We start from the raw sequence: 24,170 nt of genomic DNA on the forward strand, positions 1-24,170 counted from the left end.
TTTCTCTTCGTCCTACCCCCTACTTCCAGACCCTTTGCTCAAACCACACCCATCTCTAAACCCTGCCTTCATTTTGATCTAAACCACAAACCTGTAAAGTTTGTAACTGAATCTTGCATAGTTGTAACGCTATTGCAGTGACAAAATCTGTCCACACAGACCTGTAAACACAGAGCAGGGTACTCAAGTTTCTGCTACAACAGGTGTCAACAGGACCACATTTTGCCACAAAGACACAAACACACAGTCAAGGTGAAACAATCCCAGGCGTTGTGACGCTTCACAGCAGGTTAACATCTTACTATATAATGACGAAAACTTTGTCTGTGTGTCTGTTCCATGTTTTTCTCCTCACTGACTTGGACAATCCATGTGAAATTTGGCACAGTGGTAGAGGGTCATGGGAGGATGCCAATGAAGCAATATTACATCAACAGCCAAAGGGGGGCGCTATAGCAACCGATTGAAATTGCAAACTTTGAATGTGCATATCTCATGCCCCGTATGTGGTAGAGACATGAAACTTTTAAAATCGATCTCTTCCTAGGAAGTTTGAGCGATCTGCATGAAACTGGGTGAACATAATCTAGGGACCAATATCTAAAGTTTCCTCTTGGCAAAAGTTGGAAAACTTACTAAAACTGAGCTTCTATAAGGCAATGAATATTGTGGAGGGCGTGGCTCATCACATAAAGGTGTATAACATCTCAAGGGTTTCATTGATCACCACGCAACTTTGTAGGCATATGACCACACATAATCTGAGGGGACTCCTCCATTATTGACCCCATCAAACAAAATGGGGGCGCTAGAGAGCTCATTTCTTATCTAGGCCTAACCGCCATATGGATTTTTACTAAACTTGGTAGATATGTAGAACAGGACACTCAAGGTGACTGGAGAAATTTAACTCTAATTGGCAACTGGGTGGCGCTATAACAACAGAAAAATACTTAAAAATGGCTAAAATGCGACCAATCGCTGTGGCTCCCCCTGTGGACCAATGTTGTTGTTTTCTAATTTTTGGTATGACTAAGTCATGGTATGGTATGCTGTACATAATCACGGAAACTGTCAGTGTGTCATTCTGTCTGTCCCACGTTTTTCTACTCACTGATGTGGTCAATCTATGTGAAACTGCACATAGGTATTGACGATTGGCATAGGTAGAAGGTGACAAAGTTTCTGTAATGCTAAAACTCCTAAATCTCATCCTTAACTGAGAGAAGATGCGATTTCAGATAACTGTAGTGGGATGAAAATCCTACCATCCCTGGATTATACAAAATTCTAGTTTGTTGACTTTATATAGATTGATTTAAAGAATTTCAGTTAAAAAAAACTGTTGTAGTTTTTCTTTCAATGCTTGAATGTAAACCTGAAGTTCCTTTTTTGTTTTCCTGTATCTTTTCTATATTACATATGGTAAAATTGATTTTGGTCCTCAACACTGATGAGCTAACAAATAACTGTATTATAAAGGTATACCATTGAATTGAACCCGGGCACAGCTAAAAACAACAGCTGGAACTTTGTATAGAAATTTAATAAGGGTTTGGGTTTTTTTGTGTGTATTGTCATAGTACTGTAGTAAACATGTTTTCAACATTAGAAAATAGGACTTTATCAAACAATAAATGCAATGACAAAAATGTATTACAATGTTTTATTTATGAAATCAGACAACATCCGAGTTTGGCTTACAAATAGGCATTGATAGTCAAATACTCTGGAGAACACTTCAGGCAGATTCTGACACATATATCAGTTTAATTCAAAGAGAAAATAATTGGCAGCGACGGATATGAACGTCTGAAGTTACTGTTTAAGTTAGGCTTGTTTGAAACTGAGAAAAATTAAACTTACATTGTCAGACATGTATGAAAGAGATGAACCTGATTAACTGTTACACCTAAGCTTCGTTTGTGCATCTGCAAACACTAACAAGAGTCTGAGAGACTGAAGCTGCCTGTATTGTTGTGTGTTCAGTGAAGAGCACAAGATAAAAGCATTTAGACTGTACAGGCTGTTCAACAGCTTTCAAAAATATAAACTTCAAATTTCACCTTTTTTAGGTGATAAGTGAAAGAAAATATAAACAAATATTATAGTGCTTCCAACAGAGGAGTTCCTAAAGATTTGTAAGCATTGCAAATCATAATTCATGGTTACACACAATCAAGCTTTAAATATTTGTAATGAATTAACTACAATCACCAGTTTAAATACAAAATGCAATGCACTAACATTACACATTCATATAAACTGCAAAAATTATATCAAAATATAGAAGTATATTATAAATAATTCCTGATGCTGAATTTGTGATGATCCAAATCACAACTGTCTGAAAACAAGGAAATGTTCTTAAAGACGAGTACATATTTAATAAATGAAATTGGTAAGAAATGGATTTTTTTTTATTTTTTACCTGGATTCATCGCTAGTGCACTTCATCAAACACAAACAAAAAAAACAAACAAACAAGTATCTAATATTTTCTGTAAATGTTCTGTATAACAGGCACACAAAGAATACATAGGGAATGATTGAATGACACTGACATAGGTTGTCTGTTGTGTGAATTCCAAACAGGTACTCATTTATCAATTTATCTGTTACGAAATCATAATTGAATATTCTCGTTTTGCAAATAAATAACACTTTTCTTTCTCATACAAAATCTGTGTTGTGAATATGTACAAAGAAGTAGAATGTCATGAAGTCGAACTGACATCTTTTAAAAGGTTAGAAAAAGAGGTTTTCAAGTATTCAAGTACCGGTAAGCTGCATATTTTATAATTCGTAGGAATAATAAATCAAACAACACTGATTAAAAAACATTCACTGCTGCCCTCTGTGTAAATTCTACCTACTGTTTATAGGATGGTACATCCCATCAGTCACAACATCAGCAACACCCAAATATCGAAAGTGTCCTGTTAAAATGGTGCAACAGCTGCTTCAACCATTCAAGATAACAGGAAACCAACATGCGATTGAGAACTTCATGAAACAGAACCTCATGTTGTAAAGATATTAAATATTCAAATCAATTCAGTGCCCAAAAAATGGACAGAGCATGCTAGAAACAAGCCTTTTAAACTCCATTTATGTCACTTACGTGTTGTGGCGGGAAGCTTTGAGGTGAAAGCTTGCAACCAGAGTCAGTAAAGTTATTCTGCAACACTTGTCAGAGTACCATGAAGCACGGCCCTTGACGCTAAACTGGTATACAGACACATCACTTTATTGGGGAGCTCCCTGGTAGGACTGTGTGCTCTACAAATGTTAAGTAGGAAAAATCTGATAAATAGTAATAACAAGAAGTTAAAAATTATTCTGTGGCACTCTCCGATGACCAAAACCATAAAGTTTCCAGAACTTTATGCTCTAAAATGGTTTACTAGGTAGATTTTTGGTTTTTAAGAAACATATCATACACTTCATTCTGTACATTAATTCAACGTCCAATGTGCACCTTAATTGTGCACAAAAAACACCTCCTATGATTTCAGTCACTTTAACGTTAAAAATCAAAAACACAGCAACACAGGAGAGACACACTAAAAATCTTTTCAGTAGCATTTGGCCTTGAACACACCACAGACCATCAAATAGCTTGTTTGCAATCACGTGACTATGATGTGCAAAATTCAGATGGAGGGCAGGAAGTGATGAATCCATACACGTGAACTGGATATAGAGGAAGGTGACAATATAAAAGGGCTGGATGAACCTGCAGGCAGCAGGCATTGTCAGAAAATTGCCTGCACCAGGCTGACTGACAGCAGACATTTACTGAACCAAAATAGTTTTCATGTCAGCACCATGGGAGGAAACCAACTGTGTTTGTGTTTATTGATTCATTGATGCTATTTCCCCACAGAGAGTAAGGGGAATCTGCTGCTCAGACGGACTGGTGGCTGATCAATTAATAAATAAAAGGTTATTAGGATAAACCCATACACAGGGGGGTATTTGTGGGATTTAAGCCGCTGTCTGTGCAGATTACTCTTTAACTAAACAGATGTAGACTCAGACCATTAAAAAAAAACAAACAAAAAAATAAACGCAGGGGGTCTCTGGTTATCATGTAGACAACTGAAACCTTTCACCAAAGTAGTCACTGAAAAAGTCACACGACTGTTTAGTTTTTGTCGAGTGGCACTCTTTAAAAGTGATGAATGCCCAAGTATGAATCAGTCTTGAATGTTCCTGTCTTTAATATGTTAACTTAGCACATGGATGCACCGCTGTCAGGCTAACCTTACTAGCTAATGTTAGCTAACTTTAGTTACTGTTTTCTACCTACCAAGTCACCCGTTCCCAGAGGTCTGGTGGAATGCTGTTGAAAATTTGGGTCATGGCAAGAGACAGAGAAGTTGTCACATGACATTGTGATTGCATCCAACTCGTGGTACGTTTAACACAATGCTTTAATGTTTACCTTTAAAATTAGCTGACATGGGCGGGGGTCGGCCTGCTCTGTGGCTGAGTGGGGATCCAAGGCAGAGCCTTCACTTCTCTTCCTCCCTTTATTTTTATTTATCCCCCTTTGTTTAATTATTTATTTATTATTATTATCATTATGATGATGACGATGATGATGATGATTTTCGTGTGTGGTGATGATGATGATGATGATTACTGTGTGTGCATGTATATATACTTTTATTATTTTCATTATGATTATTATTCATTTATTTTTCTATTCGCTTAATTTGTCTGTTTATTTTCTCTTTCGTCTCCCCCCCTTCAATGCCTGACGATAATGTTGTTGTTGATTATTACTTCTTTTTATTATCATCATTACTATTATTATATATGTCGTTGTCACCATTTATATTTGTCGTTCATTAGTTACAACACACGCGCACACCCACGCACTCACACACCCACAGTCACTAATTGTTGTTTCGTCATGTCATGTTTCTTTATGTATGTATGTATGTATGTATGTAGCCTTATTTCACGTGTCCTTACATGTATCTTGTCTTGTTTCACAATTAAAAAAAAATAAAAAAAAATTAGTTGACTCCAATCCTCCAGACTGAAGATGAAGGTTTTTGATCTGCTGCTCTTTCAGTGACTTTTTTTTTAATAACTTCTCCCCTTTACGTCCTACTATTTATGGAACTTAAAGTGGCCCTTATTTTTTCCCCAATTTGATCGATTGGAACATTTGTGCAGTGTTTGTAGTCTTTGCCCCCAGTTGCCTGCCCTCCATCTGGACAGTGCACAGATTGATGACATCATATGCAAAAAGTTTTTTTTTCTTTTTTTCTTTAACTAGAGTACAATGCAAAGGTATTAACTGATATGTTGGAATGAGCCGTCTTGTCCTGGTCAGCGAGTGCCGCGTCTCATGTGGAGGCGATCTTTCCATGCACGCGGAAACGGTAAAGACACGTGTATTCGACATGACCCCAGTTACTGAGGACTCGCAGCTCCACAACTCGATACACCACATCACTGGGGTTCTGTATGAGGATGGGGGAGGGCACAGGAGACACAAGAGGAAAGGGAATGAGAAGAATAAAAAGGGACAGACAGAAAATGTTAGAGTGTAAGAGTTCAGGAAGGATAAAGATGAAGAAAGACAGATGAAAACAGATGTCAGACTGTTTGTATTTTTACAGTCAACACACATCAATAGCAACAAGCTCCTGAACTAAACTCATACTTTTAACATAGAACAGGAAGTAGTTAGGGCATGCTTTATTCATATTTGTTAATTCCCACCACGGTTATTATAGTAAACTAAAACTAAACTGAGAACTACAACTAGGTGTTAAACAACATTTTAGTAAACTAAAGTGAAAAACAAAAAGCGGACTTAAGAAAAAACAGCAACTAACTGAAATGATGTTGTGTATTTACAAAACTAACTAGAAAAATATACAGAATATGTCTTTAGTTTTAGTCTTTGTAAATCTGATCAAATGTGCCAACACAACAAGCATAAGGAAGTGTTGGTGCATAGGTCGATTGAGACTGTAATGCCTACATGACTGGGAGTCAATTGCATTCACAAAGTGTTGTGTTTGTACTGCAATATCTATTGTCTGAGTGTCTTGTATATTGCCCTTGTAAAATACACCCACAATAAAAACTAATACTGGAACTGATAAAAACAAAACTGAAACTAAACATTTTTACACACACACAAAAAAAATAAAAAAATAAAATATATATACACATATATATATATATATATATATATATATATACATATATATATATATATATATATATATATATATATATATATATATATATATATATATATATATATATATATATATATATATAAAAATAAAATAACTGAAACTAAACTGAATTGAGAACAAAAATTCAAAATAAAATAAAAATAAAAAACTTATCGAAAACACTAAATTAAAACTCTGGTTCAAACTCACAGGCAGCTTAAATGTCTGTGTTGACTCTCCGTTCTCATCGTAAGTGAACGTTCCCAGCAGTGTTCCTTCTTCTGTGTCATTTTTCATTCCCTGAAAAAGAAAAGGCAAAATCACAACTGATTCAGAGCAATGACTATGACTTCCTAACTAGAGTAGAAATATGTCCATTAAATGAAAGCTTGTATAGAGATTTGCAAAAGAGCATACAAGTGCCAAACAGCCAACACTTTTCCAAAATATTCATTTTAAAGTTATGTGTTTTTAAAAAAAACATTACACTGTTATTTTTTTCTAAATGACATATTAAAGGACACGAGGTTAAGGAGGGTTTGTGTTGGCTAAGAGAGAGCATGCAGTTCAGTAAACCTCTTTTTAAGCAACAACAGTCACAGACTGTCAGGCTGTGTTTCTAGACTGGGAGCACTCACATAGACTTCAAAGTCTTTGGGGGCGGAGTCGATGTGGCCAGTGGGGGAGTTGTAGCGTGGCAGGTGGTCAAGTGTCACATGAGTTAAAGTGATGGGGTGAGACAGAGAGATCACAAGAGTCCCCTGAACACCATGGAACGCCCAACATTTCCCTGGGAGCAGCACCGGGAAGCCCTGGAAGAAAAGGAGGAGACAGGGCTGTTGGTGTCCTGCCAAGTGGTAAAAACTGTATGATCTTTTATGAACTAGAAAACATTGAGAGAGAAGGAAAAGGGAGCAGAGGGGAAAATATAGAAATAGGGACAGGATGATCAATTTGTCAGAGAGACAGAGAGAACATTTACAAACCTGAATAACAGTGCGTGGGCTCTCAGATGGATACCACAGAGGGAATCCAAACAGGGTCACACATGCTGAACGAATACGATACGTCTCTGAACACCTGGTGCTGATCACACTGGCACCTGCACACACACACACACACACACACACACACACAATAGAAAATAAGAGTTTAAAGCCATAAATATATCTTTGCTTTTTGTTGTTTTAATGCAAACACATATATTATCATTTTTCCATCTCAGAAGCATAGCAACGGTACGACCATTTCTACATGAAAAAGATGCAGAGAAACTGATTCATGCCTTTATTTAAAGCCAAGAGGAGAGAACATGTTGGGCCAGTCTTAGCTGCTCTGCACTGACTTCCTGTTACAGTTAGAATTAATTTTAAGCTCCTCCTCCTTGAATACAAAGCCCTAAATGGGCTGGGACCGAGCTACATTGCTAACTCCCTTGTTAACTATTTGCCTCCAAGAACAGTGCGATCATCTGCTGCTGGTTTATTGGAGGTTCCCAGAAACAGCCAGGAGAAGATGGGGAATGCAGCCTTTGTCAATTACGCCCCAAAGCTATGGAACACACTACCTAGAGATATCCGGGAAGCAAGCTGCAACTCTTTTAAAATCTTACTTGATTTAATGATTTATAGTTTACAATTCTATGATTTTATGATATAATTCATCTTGCGACTTTTCTGTTTTATATCCATTATGTCTATTTTCATGTGAAGCACTTTGTGCTGCATTTCTTGTATGAAAGTTGCTATATAAATAAAGTTTATTATGATTATTAAATATTGGTAAATAAAGCCAAGTGAAAGTGACATGGAGATTTTCCCAACCTTGAGTCTCCAGTGCAAAGTCGGCCATTTTGTCAGCCATGGGACGTCCACAGTCTGAGCAGCTTCCTTTGTCACCGAGCCTGACAGCATCCTGCTCCTGATTCACATTTACATACAGTACAAACCATGAGTATGTATAAATTTATGCATTAATAGATCATACACATTAACACTGAAATCAGATCACGTAAGCAGTATTGCTCAGACGTCTAATAAAAAACTAAAGTCTATCACCATGACTATAACAGATTTTCTTGTGCTGTGATAAGGTTTATATGGGTTCAGAGCCGGTACAAGTCCTGAGAATGATCTCCAGTACCCTCCACCCACCTTGATGCGGTCAGTGAACCACTTCTCCATGGCCTGTTGGAGCTCTGGAGTGAGTTCGTTTTGGACGGGGGCGGTGCTCGTATCAGGACAGGGGGCAGGAGGAGGCATCAGCTGGATGGATGACCACTTCTGGGACAGCTACAAGAAACAAACAGTCAGATTATATATAGATATATAAACGAAGATGATATAAACAAAAGACAGGATTAATACATGGCTCCGTCTGTCAGTGTGCAGGATTTAGGGGAATATATTAGCAAAAATGGAATACAAAGAATAGGTATATTTTCTTTAGTTCATAATCACCTGAAAGTAAGAATTGTTGTGTGTCTGTTACCTGAATATGATCTACACAGAAAGCGGGTCCTCGTCTACAGAGGTGACCAACCAAACACTGGCTCTAGATAGGGTAATTCGCGTTTCAGTGTGGGGCACCGTAGTTAGACGCCCTTTCACGACGAGCAGTGTTAGAAAAACACAAATTTTTTTAATGTGAAACTGCTTTATTCAGTGCTTTTACCTGTTTAAAATCACCGTGTCTGTTTGTTTATGAGAGGAAGAGACCTCTGTGGATAATTTGGCTCCTGGTACAAACCTCCTGAACAAAGAATACTGAAAGAATTCCACCCAGGAGAAGTTTCAGCTGGTTGCAATCTGCATATCCTCACCATTACATGCCACTAAATCCCCCTAAATGTTACACACTGGACCTTTGAGTCTATCGTTGTGTAAATGTCTACCAGTGCGGTTACCTCAGTATTCTGGTCCTCTAAAGCTTGGATCCTGAGGCTGAGGCTGGCGGCAGCAGAGCGACTGTCTGTCTGGTAATCCACCATCTGCCTGCCCAACTCCGCAAGCTCCTGCTCCAAACGCAGCCGACTGTCTGAGTCCAAAGTCTCAAGCTTGGTTTTCATATCATGCATGTCCAGCTGTAGTCTCTCCTTCATCTGAAAGAGAAAGACATGACAGAGTCAGTCACTACTGGACTTATGGTGAGTTCAGAGGATAAATGTTGGGCAGTGACAGGTTAGGTGAGTATCATTCCAACCAGTCTAGAGGCTTTGAACATTACATAACTGATGGGAAATGAGCTCTTGGTAGCCCAGATGTCACTGTCATTCACACTCTCTAGCTAGACAGTTCTTGTTTTGCATTTCTAAGCAACATCTCTAAAACATATCATTCCTATTAAATTAAATGGAGATGTAAAGATATAGCTTGGACCAAGGAATTACTGATGGATTATTTTCATGGATTTTATATAAAGATCCCTATTAAAATCACCCTAAACCTACAACAGATATTTAGTTTAAATGTTTTAATGTAAAAATAATCTGTTTAAATCATGAATGATGCCTTTATTGTCTGCAAAAACAAGGTAGAAAATTGTCCAGGATTGGGAGAGGTTTGAACTTCCAGAGTACACGTAAGTTACACAATACAAAACAAGAAAGCTACAAAATGAAGCAGAAAACCAGCTTGTATCCCCTGCAGTTCCCCATTACCACCACTAGATGTCACTCCCACTGCTGTTACTCCCACTCTCAATTCCATCCTGGCCTCACCAGGCAGGACTTACACCACACACAGTTTGCTCCTACAAGAGGAAAGGAATGAGAGAAGACAAGGAAAATAAAAGAGAAAGAAACAGGCAGAAACAGAGAGTGAGATTCCCTCACCTGAAAGAGAATTTGTTCCTGCTTCAGCTGCTGCTCCTCCTGCAACAAACACAGATACAGGTTGCACTCCAAAAACAAAGACAAGCTGATGTAGCAAATTAATCACACATTAGAATTTGCAGACGATTCTTGTCTTACCAAAAGACGCTGCATCTTTGTTTCTACAGCAGCAGCAGACACAGCAGCTGAATCCTAGAGGGGGAAAAAAAGACTCTTAATAATATTAAGATAACAAAAAAGACCCCACATTTTCATGCAAACAACCCCAAATAAAATATGTGACTTGTCATTTTTAAAGATTTGCAGATGATCTTTGTCTTACCAAAAGACGTTGCATCTTCGCCTCCACAACAGCAGAGACAACAGCTGGATCCTAGAGGGGGTAAAAAGGACTCTTAGTACATCGAGGTAATGAAAAAGACCTTGAAGTTTCATGCCAACAACCTTCGAATAAATAGGTGTTGGTCTTATACTTGCTTACATTAAAAGGAGCTCAATATGACATTCAGAGCGTATCTATGGTTCAGAGGTTGTCTGCTTACAGTTCTCAACATGGAGGTTAGCTGGCAGCTAGCAGCTGAGGGGGTATTGCTATCTTTACGTAGCTAATAGTTGTTTGCTGCTAAATTAATGCTCTGACTATTGTATAGAGCTCCTTTAATCAATCCTTCACGTGTTTGTGAGCTTTTCAAATTCTTTAAAAAGATGGCCGAGGGTTTTTAGACCCATCCATTTGACCTCTTTAAGGAGTGGCCAACAAGTCTGACACTTCAAACTTCAACACGACACTTGAAACTTAGATATCTTTTATAACTTGACTCGTAACAGAATGGGCTGTACACCTCCTTCTCTTTTAAATTAATTCTTTTGGTTACCAGTTCTCTGTAGTCTATTAATACTGATGTGGGTTCTCGTACCATCTTACAGTTCTGCTGTGTCAATGTAACTCTTATAAATTCCCACATTGGGCTAGGAAATAAATACTATACATTGTTCATGTACAGGCCTGCAAAGTGTAAATGAAGGAATGGATGCGTTATACAACAGGGAAGAACTCTGAGGATCTGAACTCCTCAGTGACAAAGATGAAGTTATATGGAGAGGCTAGGAAACATTTGCAACAGCCCTTATTACTGTATTGATCCACACATTCACTCATCCATCTCAATCAATTTAAATTTAACCCTCACACACACACACCAGTGACAACCAGTAAAATGAAGATTAACTGCCCTACCACCACAGGTGTAGGATGTATGGTGCTGGGTTGAGGAGGAGTGGCTGGGAGAACAGGTTGACTCTTAGGTTTTGTCTGTGACGGGGTCTTTGTGACAGCCATGCGGGAGAAGAGTGAGGTAAACCAGGGAAGAAGGAACCAAAGACCTGGAGAAAACAGGTGGAATGCTGCCTTAGGAATAGCCCTTCTAAACAGAGACACAGTCTGCACAAAGTAATCATCGTCAGGCTTCATGAACCTTCTAAGATCAAAGTCCTCAACATGTGAAACTTATAATGACTGACATTTACTGTGACTCATTCAGTCGCACTACGGTGGGGACAAGCGGCAGATGACATAAAGCTTTGCGGCCGGCAAGTCAAACACTCACCTTTTCACAACAAAACATGGGAAACCTAGATTGTAACATTCAAGGCACAGCATCACTACAAACTCTAGATGTCCCAAGGGATGATGTGGTGTCACCAAGTTTAGCTTTAGCTCTAAAAACATAGTAGATGCAAACTTAAATATGTAAAATGTTTATGTCACTTACATAGAAGTATGAGGAGGAGGAGGAGGAACAGACAACAAGCCTTCTTCATGCGACTGCTGACTGAAGTATTAGCTGCAGGGACACAAAAAAGGTTGATTTAGAGGGATTTCGATGAGCTGGAGGCAAATCACATGCAGAGATTGTGAAAACACAAACCTACTGCCATGTGAAAGCAGCATGTATGTGAAAATGTGAACACATGCTCCACAAATCCTCTAAACAATGTTAGAAAAACATGCACATGCTGTTCATACACGTACAAATAAAGACAAACTTAAACACAAACACCAAACCCATACCTAAAGCTGCCACATGCATTATTTTTGACTGCGCTGCAGCGGCCATCAATTTACTTGAGTCTACACAAAATAAAGAAAATGATGAGATTAATAAACAGGCATGCAAAGACACACACATGCAAACAAACACACACACACGCCCTGCAGTTCTCACCCATTAGATTAACGAAGGCACTGTTGATTCTGCTTCTGTATCCAGCACTGGGAGCCTCACTGTCACTGCCGGTTCTACTGGTACCACTGGTGGCAGTGGCTGTGGGCTTCCTGTGAGGACCCTCAGAGGACGAGTACCCTGAGCTGTCCACGCCGCTCTGACTCAGCTCCTTGTTGCTGGGTCTGAGGTGTAATCCTGGCTGGCTGGAGCTGCAGAGCCCAGTGTAGGGGCCCTTCTCTGGAGGTACTGAGGGGCAGCGCGTGGGCGTCTGACCCCGGCTTGATGAAGGGGTCAGGGGTGGCCGAGGGGTGGCTGTGGTGGAAATGTATGGCAATGTCCTCATGGTCGGCTGAGTCTGGATGCTCAAGGGAGAAGGACTCAGGCCTGTGGGGCAGACAGGAGATGAAACAAAAATAGAGAGCAACAGTCAGATAATTTGTTGGCTACGACTTTTCTAAAAGAAGATGGACATTTTACAATGTATTTATTTTATGGTGTATTATTTATGGAGTTGTACTGACAGCGTATAATGTCTTTTACTTTTGCAGTGATAGGATGTTGTGTTGTTTTTACCATCATACTGGCCTGCAGTGATAGGCGGCTCTGAGCTGACAGAACTAGCATTGCTGTTGGCTCTACTGGGGGTGCGGGAGCCGGCCTTGCGGTTCCCTGCCTTCTTCTTGAAAACCCTGTCGATAATAAACACACACGGGAAGGTGGCATGGGGCGAAGGACAAAGATTACTTATCTTTACAGTTTGTAAATCAGAGCTGGTGACTATAATCAAAACTACATACAGGAGCACACACGTGCGAACACACACACACACACACACACACACACACACACACACACACACACTTAAAATGACTTACTTGACAGGGTTTTCACGGTAGGAAATGTTTGTCACACTACTTGAATCAGATTCTTCATCTGAATTATAGTAGCCGCCGGACACCAGGCGAGAACTCCTACGAGACATGGCTGAAAGAAACAGAGTGAACAATAATAAGACACAATTCATCAATAATTTACTCCTCAAATCAGAACATGCTGGCAGGAGGAGGTCAACACAGCTCAGCTCAATATAAGCTACATGTCATAATTTCAGTTTCATGGAGTGAAGTCTTTAGGAACACTGCTGCATTGTGTTCAGAATACTGTATACATGTTTATGCTTATTTTAAACACATATTAAGCTAACAAAACCAACAAAATGTATCACACAGAATCGACGATAGCTAACGTCAACAAAATATTGACTATTTTCTGTCTACTGAGATGCTTTTTTTGACCAACACAACTTTACTTGGAGTATTCAGATTCAAGCTTACGCCATAACTGCAGTTCTCACGGCTTCTTTTGTTGGATCCCTAACACATCAGTTACAACAAGGAAGGCACACACACATTTAAAAATATGCTTGTCTTAGAGTGACAGGCCCCCTCCCCCAAAAAATAAATTGGGAGATGGTACACATGATTATATTTTATAAAATAAATGATGTCATTCAGCCCTTTTTACATGATGCAAAGAGCAGCAGTAGCAACAGCAACCCGTGGCGTGCTAGTTAGTGGGAGCAGTAGTACGTAGGGTTTTAGCATCAGCAACAGTGGGTAGTTATATTTTAACAGTATCAGTAGCACCAGTAGGTAAAGCTGGTGTAAGTAACAGTACATGTGGTACTAGTGGTAGATGCAATAGGTAGTAGTTAGGTTTAGGGATGCACAATAATATCGAGATGTCATCAGTATTGGCCGATATTGGCTTTAAAATAAACGATAAGAATCAGCCTTTTTCTTAATTTGCACAATGAATGAGTATTACTTATATTGTTAAGTATTGTATTTCATGTTTCCATCTGCTGGTGGGCCATCACGATAAAAGTATGCATGCAAAATATGATCTTAATTCCACTACAGAAGAGACTTGATGATCACTAAAATTAGGTGGGGAAAAAAGTGGATATATCGATTATCAGTCAAATGAGTTGTTACATTTCGGCCTATTGTCAATCTGCAAAAAATCCATTATTGTGCATCCCTACATTCAACCCATTTTACATCGCGCAAAGAGCAGCAGTAGCAACAGCAACTTGTGACATGCTAGTTAGTAGCTACAGAAGTACAACTGAAACCCATGTTTACTAGCATCAGTAACAGTGGGTAGATATATTTTAACAGTAGCAGTAGCACAAGTAGGGTAAAGCTGCAGTAAATAATAACAGTACATGTGGTACTAGAAGAAGTAGGTAGTAGTCAGGTTACAAAATTAGAACAATTTCGAGCCAAATGCTGGCTTGTGGGTTTGCTTCACTCACCAACCGAAAAAATAAATATAAAAATATTTATCTCAATTTGCTGGTGGACAAAAAGTTAATTTTGCACCCTGCTAGCACTGCTACTGAAAGTATCAGTCACAAACGCAGCACAGTTAGTAGAGGGGTTGAAGTAGTAGCAGCCACAGTACCAGCAGTAGTGGTCATCGTGGTAGCTCAGTTAACACAAGTCACAACAGCAGTTATAGCAGTCATATATTAGTTAAGTAGCAGTGGTAATAGTAGCAGATAACAGGACTGATAGTAGCAGTAGTTGGTAACCAATACAGTACAGTACAAGATGCAGTGGTACAGTAGCAGCTGATGTAGCAGTGGTAGTAGTAAAGTCTCTGACAGATGCTCTCTTGCTTAATCTCCAGAGTCTGTAATCCAGCTAATCTACAGGAGTCATCCTGCTGCTCAAACACTTGCTGAGACTTACAGAGAAGAGATAAAACATCACAACACACAAACAAATGCATCTAAACACAAGCTTAAAGAACAAAGAAATGCACTGTTTGTGTGCTACTTGCAGAAACATATAGAGCACAAATAGCACAAAGCAATACTGCAGAGACAAAAACACAAATGCAGCATACCTTAATGGACCCAGCATACTCTAAGTGAAGAAAACCTTTACAGTTTAACAGCAGGTGATGTAGATGATGATAGCAAAGACCATAACCTGAATTCAGCTGCACTACTTTGTGGTCATGTTTCTTAGAGAGTACCTGTCAGGCTTACTCTCAGAAATGTTGCCATCACAACCATTATGTAACAAGCATCTTAAGTAGAGCAGTCTGATTGGTCAGTGTGTACTTACAGTGCACATGATTAGCATAAACCACAGCTCACAAGCTTTGCTGCTTGCTGTGCTGTCTCCTGTCGCAACCAAACTTACATGTTACCCCTTAGATTAATGTGAATTAAACGGAAAGGCCAACAAAGTAAATAGCGGCCTCTTGTATATCAACACCAATATGTGTATCCATTAATTCTATGCAGCACAAATCAGACTGTAAACAACAGCTACTTACACATATTCGTATTATAGAAAAAAACAACACATATTTATTGAAGTATACTACTATTTCAAGAGTGCTATAAGAAAAGGGTCTTAGTATTGATTCATCCGACTTCAACTGTCCGTCCTGCTAAATGTCATCGATAAGTTCATCTGACTAGCTCCAGAGATGCTGCTCTGTAGTCTCTCCTTATGTCTGAGCTCCAGGTGGGGACACAAGCAGACAGTTAAAGCTCTAAGAAGTAGTTTGCACCACATCCTAATGTCGTAGGTGCATGTTATGACACTGAGCACACACACACAGACTCATCACCAGGAAAAATGAAACATTTTTGACATCTTGGATTTTCTGGCTCACTTCTGGTGCATCTATGCAACTTAGACAAGTAAGATGTTTGAAAGTAACCATATTAATGTTACATCTATCCACTCTGAGGCACTACTCCACACCGTCAAAAAGTCTACTAACCTTGAGAAACTGATTTGCGATCCAGTCTTTACAGAGTATCCTGCATCCTCTCCATTAAAAAGGAGAATTGCGGTCTCAGAGGAGCTAACGTGGTTACAGGCCGAATTAGCCTTCTGATATCATTAGCCGGGGACAACACTACAGCAGAGCAGTGACTATCTAATGCTGCTGAAAAGAGCGGCAGAGGATGACAGAAAGGGAAGCTGTGGCTGTTTGTACCCAACAGAGAGACAGGAAGTCAGTCTGAAAGCACACACGCACATACTGTAGAAACCTCCACCCCTTAAAAAGGGCGTTAAGGCTTAAGCTGGCTAAATTTGATTTCGACTATTAAGACTATTCCACTCATGCACAACTGCTATGTCTTTAAAACCTTACTACAGTGTTTGTCCACATGAGGAGGATTTTAAGTGTCATGTAAAAATGTAAATTGACAGACAGAAGACAGAAAAGAGGCCAGAACATCACCAAACAGTATCAATGCTGTAAACACACAATAATAGCAACATCACACATGTACGCCCAACAGCAGTCCGCAGCCAACAGACAAACGGACACTGCACTGTCATACAGGAGCTGATGTTTCCATAGCATCTGCAAACAATCAATGAATGAGTTCTTATTTTCCAAAACACAATGTAAACATTTCAATTTCCACGCAGCAAAGTGTTCAGTAGTCAGACTACAGGACAACAATGCTGCACTGGAACAGTGTTTAAGCAGCAGCCATTTATCACCCCTGGATGTGGGCACTTATGGTAACACCCCCTTCTCGTGCCTATCCAACCACCAGGCTTTTTATTCAAATTAGTTTCTGCATTTATGTTTTGCATATCAGCCTCTCATGCTCATATCACTGTGAAATTTTTCTATAAGGGTGGTAGCAGAAGTATCTAAAATTCCTTTATCACAGACATTGCCAGCAGCCAAAGCAACGGAGTTTTTAATTTCCATATTCAGCTCTGATGTCAGCCACAAACCTAAGATCTCAAAGATAGTATTTCAAAAAACTGAAAACAAAATGTATTACTTTCAAAATTAGAACATGCTTAAAACCATTAAACACATCCTCTGATAAACACAAAACAAACAGCAACAAGGGTCACAAATATTTTGACTCCACAGCAACAACAGCCTGTATCTGTGCTGAGCAAACAAACGCCTCTCTTTCACACAATTAACATTTCTTCCTTCACGGCGCGCCGAGAGGCCGAGAGGCTTTAGCTAAGAGTGTGGAGAAAGGAGCAGTTTGTACGTTAATTCCTTCAAATCCTCCCTTCCACTTTAAATGGCGTCTCAGTGCAGCCTAGCTCAGCACTTTTCCCCCTTGTGAACATACCAACCCCCTCCTTCTTACAGCAGCGGACATCCCTGCACAAAGCTATGCCTTCTCTTTTCATTATTCCCTTCTTCACACCCTCGTCCTTGACCAGTTTTCTCACTAAAACGCTGTAGAAATGTCTGATCCCATCCCACACTCCTACATGTTTCTGGCCTCTCACTGATCTCAGCTGAATTACATTTTACATTTGCCCATTTATACTCTAAACTTAGAAAGCCCTTTTTGGTCCTGGAATGGGTTGCAGGAAATTTTAAAGAGCCTCTGAATTTCAATTTCAAGAGAGTTATTCTTCCACTGAAGGGCTGCAGAGAAAGCATGTGTGTTTGTTCTACTTCGGACCCTCTTTCATTGCACTACTCAACATGTCCTTGAGGTTTCATTCATCCATGTGTACATGGAAAAGTCATGAAAAAGTGGGACTGTCACATCCCCTAATAGATAGAGTGACCCCTGTGTCAGTTCCTGTGGGAATAAGAGACACAAGAGACGCTGTTGTTCATCCAGAGTAACGCACTGTAGAGCACAGCTAATATTCAGTTTAAATTATTGGACATCTGGAGTGTTTCTCTTGGAAGAATTACCCTTGATCATACAGAAGGACAGCAGAAGAGAGGTGCATCACATCTGGCAGTAACTTAATGAATTTGTCCTATGAAGCTCTGGGTGCTTTTCAGTGCTTCGCCCACAGGAAGTGAATTAGAAGCGAAACTCAAGAGTGAAACTGTCTCCTGAACACCAGTGAGCAGCCTCAGCCATCCCTTTGCCATCTCAGATCTCTCTACAGAATTCATGGGTAATAAATAAACGTTCAAGCAAGCACAAGTGAGATTCTTTTGAGAGTGTGTGAGCTCTGCTTAATGCAGGCTGGACTCACTCCAGTGACTCAACAGCAGCCCACAAAGACACCAAATACACACGTGCTACATATGTGCAAGCCTGTGTTGGTGACACACAGGCATCTTTTACAGGATCAAAATTTGAGAGAGTAGAAATCGAGATGTAGTGGGTGTGTTTGCTCAGGGCTGGGCAGGGTGGGGCACTGTAACTGGTCCAGTATCCTGACCACTGACACAGGGCACAGACAAAGAAGCAAAACTGAAAAGACTGGGACAAAGGCAACGGGAGCGTTGAGGGGAAGATACAGAGAGAAGGGCAGCACAACAAAGACGGAGTGACAAAAGAGGGGGAAATGTGAAAGAGGGGGAATGTGTGTTGGAAATTTGAGTTTGAACTCACAGGAGGGAAAATGTGTAAAACACAGTTGTGGGTTTAAAAGCCTGCAAGGGAGTTGGGGTTTTCTTAATGAGTGGAAAATGCAGAAAAAAGGAAAAGAAGAAAGAGGAATGAAAGGCTGAGGGAAGAAAGAAAGTAAATACAGTGAGAATGAGCGGGCAACGACAGGAATGCAGAGAATCAGTCCAAACTGGCAAACGGTTTGATACTGTGGCTAACTTTAGGACAGTGCCAGTGAAATATGACTCAAGACATACAGACCAGATGAGTCATCTGTGTGGACTGGATGTAGACAAATTACCCCGAGCTCTTTGTAAAGTAGAGAGGGGGAAACACAAGCTACAGTCGTTTCACTGAGCAGCTACCTACTTGGGTCTGTTTATATCAATGTGAACCAGATGCTTACATTACAGTCTCAGTCTGTCTCTCTTCTGTGCTGCATATGCTGACTTACTGCTGTCTGAGGATCAACATGTCCTCTGTTCCACCTCAAAACTCATTTTATCTTACAGTCTTCACCTAACTGTTACCCATTTGTCTCCGCAATATTGTGGTTCTAGTGCTATATATAACTTAATAAAACTACAGATAAAACAATAAAAGTTTACATATGTAAATATAAGAATACAGCTGTCCTGGCACTTCACAACTTAAGTATAGAGCATGATAAACTCCAGATTTCTTTCAGATCTCATTCTGAGATTCTGACTAATATTTACTCTTTAATCTTTAAACGAGACAACAGAACAGTATGTCAGAATATCTCTATAATTTTGTGGGACATCATGATGGAATCACAAAATGGTTCAATTGTAAACAATTAAAAGTTGCTGCCACCTAAACACAAAGCCCTGTGTTGAAACGACATAACCTGAAATTTCAAATCAAATCAAAGTTCAGACCTGCCAAGGGACTTCAGATGAAATTGTTTCTTTAAAGTAGCTCTGGTAGAACGCATCAAAGGGCAAAATTTATGCTAATGTTGTTTACATGAAATAAACAAATAAAAAAATATTAGTTGCTAAACCCAAAGGCTAATCAAGTGCATATGGTATGATTTAGACAAAAAAAGCCCAGTCCAAATGAGCTTTTGCTATTAAATATTGACTTTCCAAAACTTGCTGTGCTGCAAATGTAAAGCCTTAAACTTTAAAACAAAACTCTCATCTTAGTTTAGCTCTGAACCTGAAACCCCTCAATGACCCCTGGTGGTCCCTGAATGCCCTTTGGGATCCACATACAGCTAAGGGACTGTGCATTACTTATTAGGAGGGAGGGGTGGTGCAAAGAGGGGGAGGCATTTCATTTTTCATGCACTGGGAAGAGACTTTTGTTTTCTATTTTGGCCTAAGGGAGGGGCACACAAATTTAAATGGTTGTGTTTTATATTTATTTTATCACCAATTTTTAAAGAGAACATGCATGTTTTCATTAAATGTCCAAATCCATTTATCACATCAAGAAACTGTAAAGACAGATTTTTTTTTTTTCTCCGACGGTCCTTGGGACACATCATGTGCCACGAATATTTCTAGAAAGAAATTAATTAATTTAAAATAAAATAATAATAATTCATCTGAGCTTAAAATAGTGACATTTAATAAATCACTTTGATGTGTCATTAAAAATTTGGCCAAAAATAAACCGTTTGCACTAATCAGAATCAGAACTACTTTATTGATCCCTGAGGGGAAAATGTGATTCGTTACAGTCGCTCTGATGTAAAGAATAGAGAATTATAAAGAGTAAGATTTATAGTATGAAGTAAGAGTATGTAAATATAAAGCAATGAAATAGAATAAAATAAATAAAAAAATAGAATGTGCATTAAGCTACAGTGTTTAACACAAGTACTACAGATATAAAAATATTTAAAATAAAATATATATCGTCACTGTGTTGAGGCTGTCAGTGTGAACTTCATAAACACATACATCAGTAGAATAAACAAGAAAAGAATAAAAGTAAACATAATAAATATGAACAATTGTGTGCATGATAAAGTCGCATACTGAAAAATATTACTCTTCAGAATAATTGCACACAATACACTCTTATGAATTATGAATACAGAAGGTGAATAAAGTCCAAATGCCAGTCTACTGACTCAGAGCAACTGACACTCTGAAGAAGGAGTTGTACAGGTTTATGGCGACATGCAGGAGTAACTTCCTGTGGCACTCTGTGGTGCATCTTAAGGGGATAACTAACCAGCATGCATGACAAGAGTAAAAATGTAAGACTTTTCCTCAACTTGAAAATATCAAAGGGTAAGTTTCAAAAATTTATTATAACTAATCTATTGTGGAGGGAGGGTCACGTCACTCAGGGAGGCTCAAGGAAAATAGTTGTGGCTTTGGGGAGGGTCAAAAATAAATTAAATAAAAAATAATAAAATAATACAAAGTCACAGCCCAGCCACCCCCATACTCTGATAAATAAAGAACAGTCCCTAAACTGTAAAAAGACAATAGACCTTTGTTTATTTTACTCTATCTTTGCATCAATTAAGAAATTCCCCAGACACACCCCTGTTGGTTACATGACAGTTGTATCAGCTTAAACTACAACATAACAAGTTTAAAGTTTAAGCAGTTTCATAAAAATACTGGGTACTTTTCCCAAATGAATAACTGTACTTTTACATTGAATAATTAGTCATTAAATAAAGTTTAAGCTAGCAGCCCACTTAGCTAAATGCTAAGTTAACTTAGTAAAGTTTGTTTTAGCTAACCCGGCTAACTAGCAACAGTTAATATAAAATAAACAATATATGTTAAATTTAACATATACATATTTTTTCAGCACTGCAATAATGTAATATACTTTATAATTTTGTCATAAATATAAGCTCAGTGTGAAATGTTGCTCACCTAGCTAGCTTTAGCTTCATTAACGACTCAACGGTCATCTGTCACCGCAGCAGGTAGTTAATTAACTGACATGCAGACACAGTGAACAGCCACACTGAGCACCAACACACGAAAACTGTTTAAATATCAACAGCAAAGTTACCAGGCGAACATAACACCAGATATGAGTTGAGCAACTGTTTCTACTCTGTGTCCTTAACTTACCTCGCTGTGTTGTGAGGTCTGTCGCAGTTGAACAAAAACAGCACCACGCCAAACAACAGTGAGGCGCCGTTAAATTCTGTCAGGAAATGATAATCCTCACGACCACCAGGCTCCGCTTAAAGAAACATGTCCGCCCAGTTCAACTCCGGGAAAGTCCGTTAAATGGAAACTTAATTATTGATGGGTGTTCGATGAGTAAAGTCAAGAGATGGATGGCATGACTGTGGGCTGAGGCAGCGAGACGGACCGACACTTTCTGTGACAGCTCGTAGGTTTCACCGCTACAATGTTGACAGCGGCAGAGTCAAGCTAGCTTTTATACAGACCGAGACTTCCGGTTAAGCTTTACAAAATAAAAGTCTGTGTCACCATTCCGAGCCAGCGGCAAAAAACTTACTATATTTATTGTGTTCTATAACAATTTTATTTTTTTTTCAAGGTATAATGTAATAATAATAATAATAACAACAAAAACAACAACAACAACAACAATAATAATAATAATAATAATAATAATAATAATAATAATAAATTGTTATTATTATTATTATTAACAACAATAATAACAACAGTAATAATAATAACAACATAATAATAATTGTTATTATTATTATTAGTAGTATCTGACCATGTCATTTTATCTCCAAATGCTCTTGTATAGTTTCTATTTTTTTTTCTATTGTCATGGTAGTTTCTCTATATCTTATTATTTATTTATGTTACTATCTATATTTATTGAATTGTTTGTTTTGGTTTTATTTCAATTTTATTTTTTTTAAATGTATAATAATAATAATAATAATAATAATAATAATAACACTAATGATGGTGATTATTATTATTATTATTATTATTATCATTTTACCATGCCATTTTATCATCAAGTGGTCTTGTATAGTTTCTATATATCTATATATATATATATATATATATATATAGATATATATATATATATATTTCATTGTAGTTTATGTACCTCTTATTTGTATTCATTACTGTCCTTGTAGTGCTGCAACGACTGAATTTCCCCGCTGGAGATCAATCAAGATGTATTTTATCTATTTTTATGACTAAACACCAAACAAAAGAGGCAGTTTAATGACCTGTCTCATATAACTAAAGGGTGAGTGAATGTCTTGTTGAAATAATGAAAGAGTATTAGTTAGAAACCAAAACAAAATAAAATAAAAATCCATAACAGAGAGTCCCCTTTTAATTTTTTATTTATTTATTTTTCTCTCGTACACGACCATAGAGATGATGTTGTACAGTTTGAAACTGTTTCCGGTCTCGTGCTAGCGGTCCATGACACAGCTCATCTGACAATAACAAAACACATGGCGCCCTCTAGTGGTGATGTGTGTGCCCTCCATGAAATTACTCCCTTCAGCTGTTATTCAGGCCTGCTGACACACAGCGGAGCCATCTGGCCGTGGATAACTGAGTCCTGTGCAGCCGAGCAGACTTGTTACATTGTGTAAAAGCTCATCAAGCACCATTAAATTGGCAATTTAATGTGAAGGACCAAAGTCAAATGAAGAGTGTGAAAACATTACCCTATTGTCTGTGATGCTTGAAACTCGATTTTCAATTCCAATTTAAATCATGGATTGAGAGCTGAATAAATCAACGATACACTTGAACTCTCAGCCAAGTCAGCAAAGACACTCAAGAACCCCAAATCCACCTCTGTAAAACTTTAAAATGAGGCTGCTCCAAGAGATGCTGCAGGGTTTTCTTGCTGCCGATCAAGAAGCAAACTAAACTGACATCAAAGTCTTTAAAGAAGATAAATCTATTCAGACACAAGGACAGGATGGTGATGCAGAAGCATATCAGTGAGAGATATTAGGCTACTAACAGCACCTACCAGTAAATTGAAGCTCTCTGGACCAAATGTGAATCAAACTGTGTGATATGAAGCAGTGAAATGATCATATAAAGTTTGTGTGCTTACAGGACTTTCACTTTCACTTTTTATAATCCTATGTACTCTATACATTGAACATATAAAAGGTTTCAAGGCAAACTTAGATCTTAAGCTTTGGCGTAATGTATCACTGGCATGACAGGTAAATAATATATCTTTACATAAAATCATTCAATGATGTCAAATGAGCATGAGGTGAATTCTATTTGCAATACATCCTTTTGGGATGAAGTCCTCCTCACAGATTCTTCATCATCATGGCCCATGTTCATATTGTTCTATTACACATGTACATTCTTGCATTAATGCCCATTTAAAGATCTAGTGTGTAAGATTTAGGGGGATTTAGTAGCGTCTAGCGCTTAGGACTGCAGATTGCAACCAGCTGAAACTTCTCCAGGTTAGTTTTTCATCAGTTTTTTAAGGAGGATTTTACCAGCAGCCAAATTATCCACAGAGATCACTTCCTTTCCAAAAGAAATGGACCAGGTGATTTAAACCTGTAAAAC

General features: G+C 38.5%; 1 protein-coding gene across 3 annotated transcripts; it reads right to left on the minus strand.

Annotated features, from left to right (window-relative positions):
• Positions 1–1,652: 1,652 nt before the first annotated feature.
• sun2 (Sad1 and UNC84 domain containing 2) lies at positions 1,653–22,025 on the minus strand. 3 transcript variants are annotated; one of them, XM_049571683.1, is made up of 17 exons: positions 21,732–22,025; positions 13,145–13,253; positions 12,843–12,958; positions 12,270–12,653; positions 12,116–12,175; positions 11,817–11,888; positions 11,282–11,427; positions 10,367–10,417; positions 10,183–10,236; positions 10,045–10,083; positions 9,118–9,312; positions 8,366–8,503; positions 8,036–8,132; positions 7,199–7,314; positions 6,851–7,024; positions 6,423–6,512; positions 1,653–5,483 (listed from the first exon to the last, which is right to left on the minus strand). In XM_049571683.1, exons 2-17 carry the CDS (start codon positions 13,249–13,251, stop codon positions 5,367–5,369), a joined length of 1,956 nt encoding a protein of 651 aa, XP_049427640.1. In that variant the 5' UTR covers positions 13,252–13,253; positions 21,732–22,025; the 3' UTR covers positions 1,653–5,366. The 3 variants fall into 3 exon arrangements, with proteins under 3 accessions (XP_049427640.1, XP_049427641.1, XP_049427642.1); XM_049571684.1 differs by lacking the exon at positions 21,732–22,025 and adding an exon at positions 16,080–16,262; XM_049571685.1 differs by lacking the exon at positions 12,116–12,175.
• Between the last annotated feature and the right edge of the window lie 2,145 nt (positions 22,026–24,170).

Source organism: Epinephelus fuscoguttatus, linkage group LG3 (genome assembly GCF_011397635.1).
Source record: "Epinephelus fuscoguttatus linkage group LG3, E.fuscoguttatus.final_Chr_v1".
NCBI lineage: Eukaryota > Metazoa > Chordata > Actinopteri > Perciformes > Serranidae > Epinephelus > Epinephelus fuscoguttatus.

Coding starts and splice junctions, on each gene's coding strand:
- sun2 (XM_049571683.1), bottom strand. CDS start 13,251: ATGTCTCGTAGGAGTTCTCGCCTGGTGTCCGGCGGCTACTATAATTCA. Junction 12,959..13,144: donor TACCGTGAAAACCCTGTCAA/GTAAGTCATTTT, acceptor TATTATCGACAG/GGTTTTCAAGAAGAAGGCAG. Junction 8,133..8,365: donor GGTTCACTGACCGCATCAAG/GTGGGTGGAGGG, acceptor AATGTGAATCAG/GAGCAGGATGCTGTCAGGCT.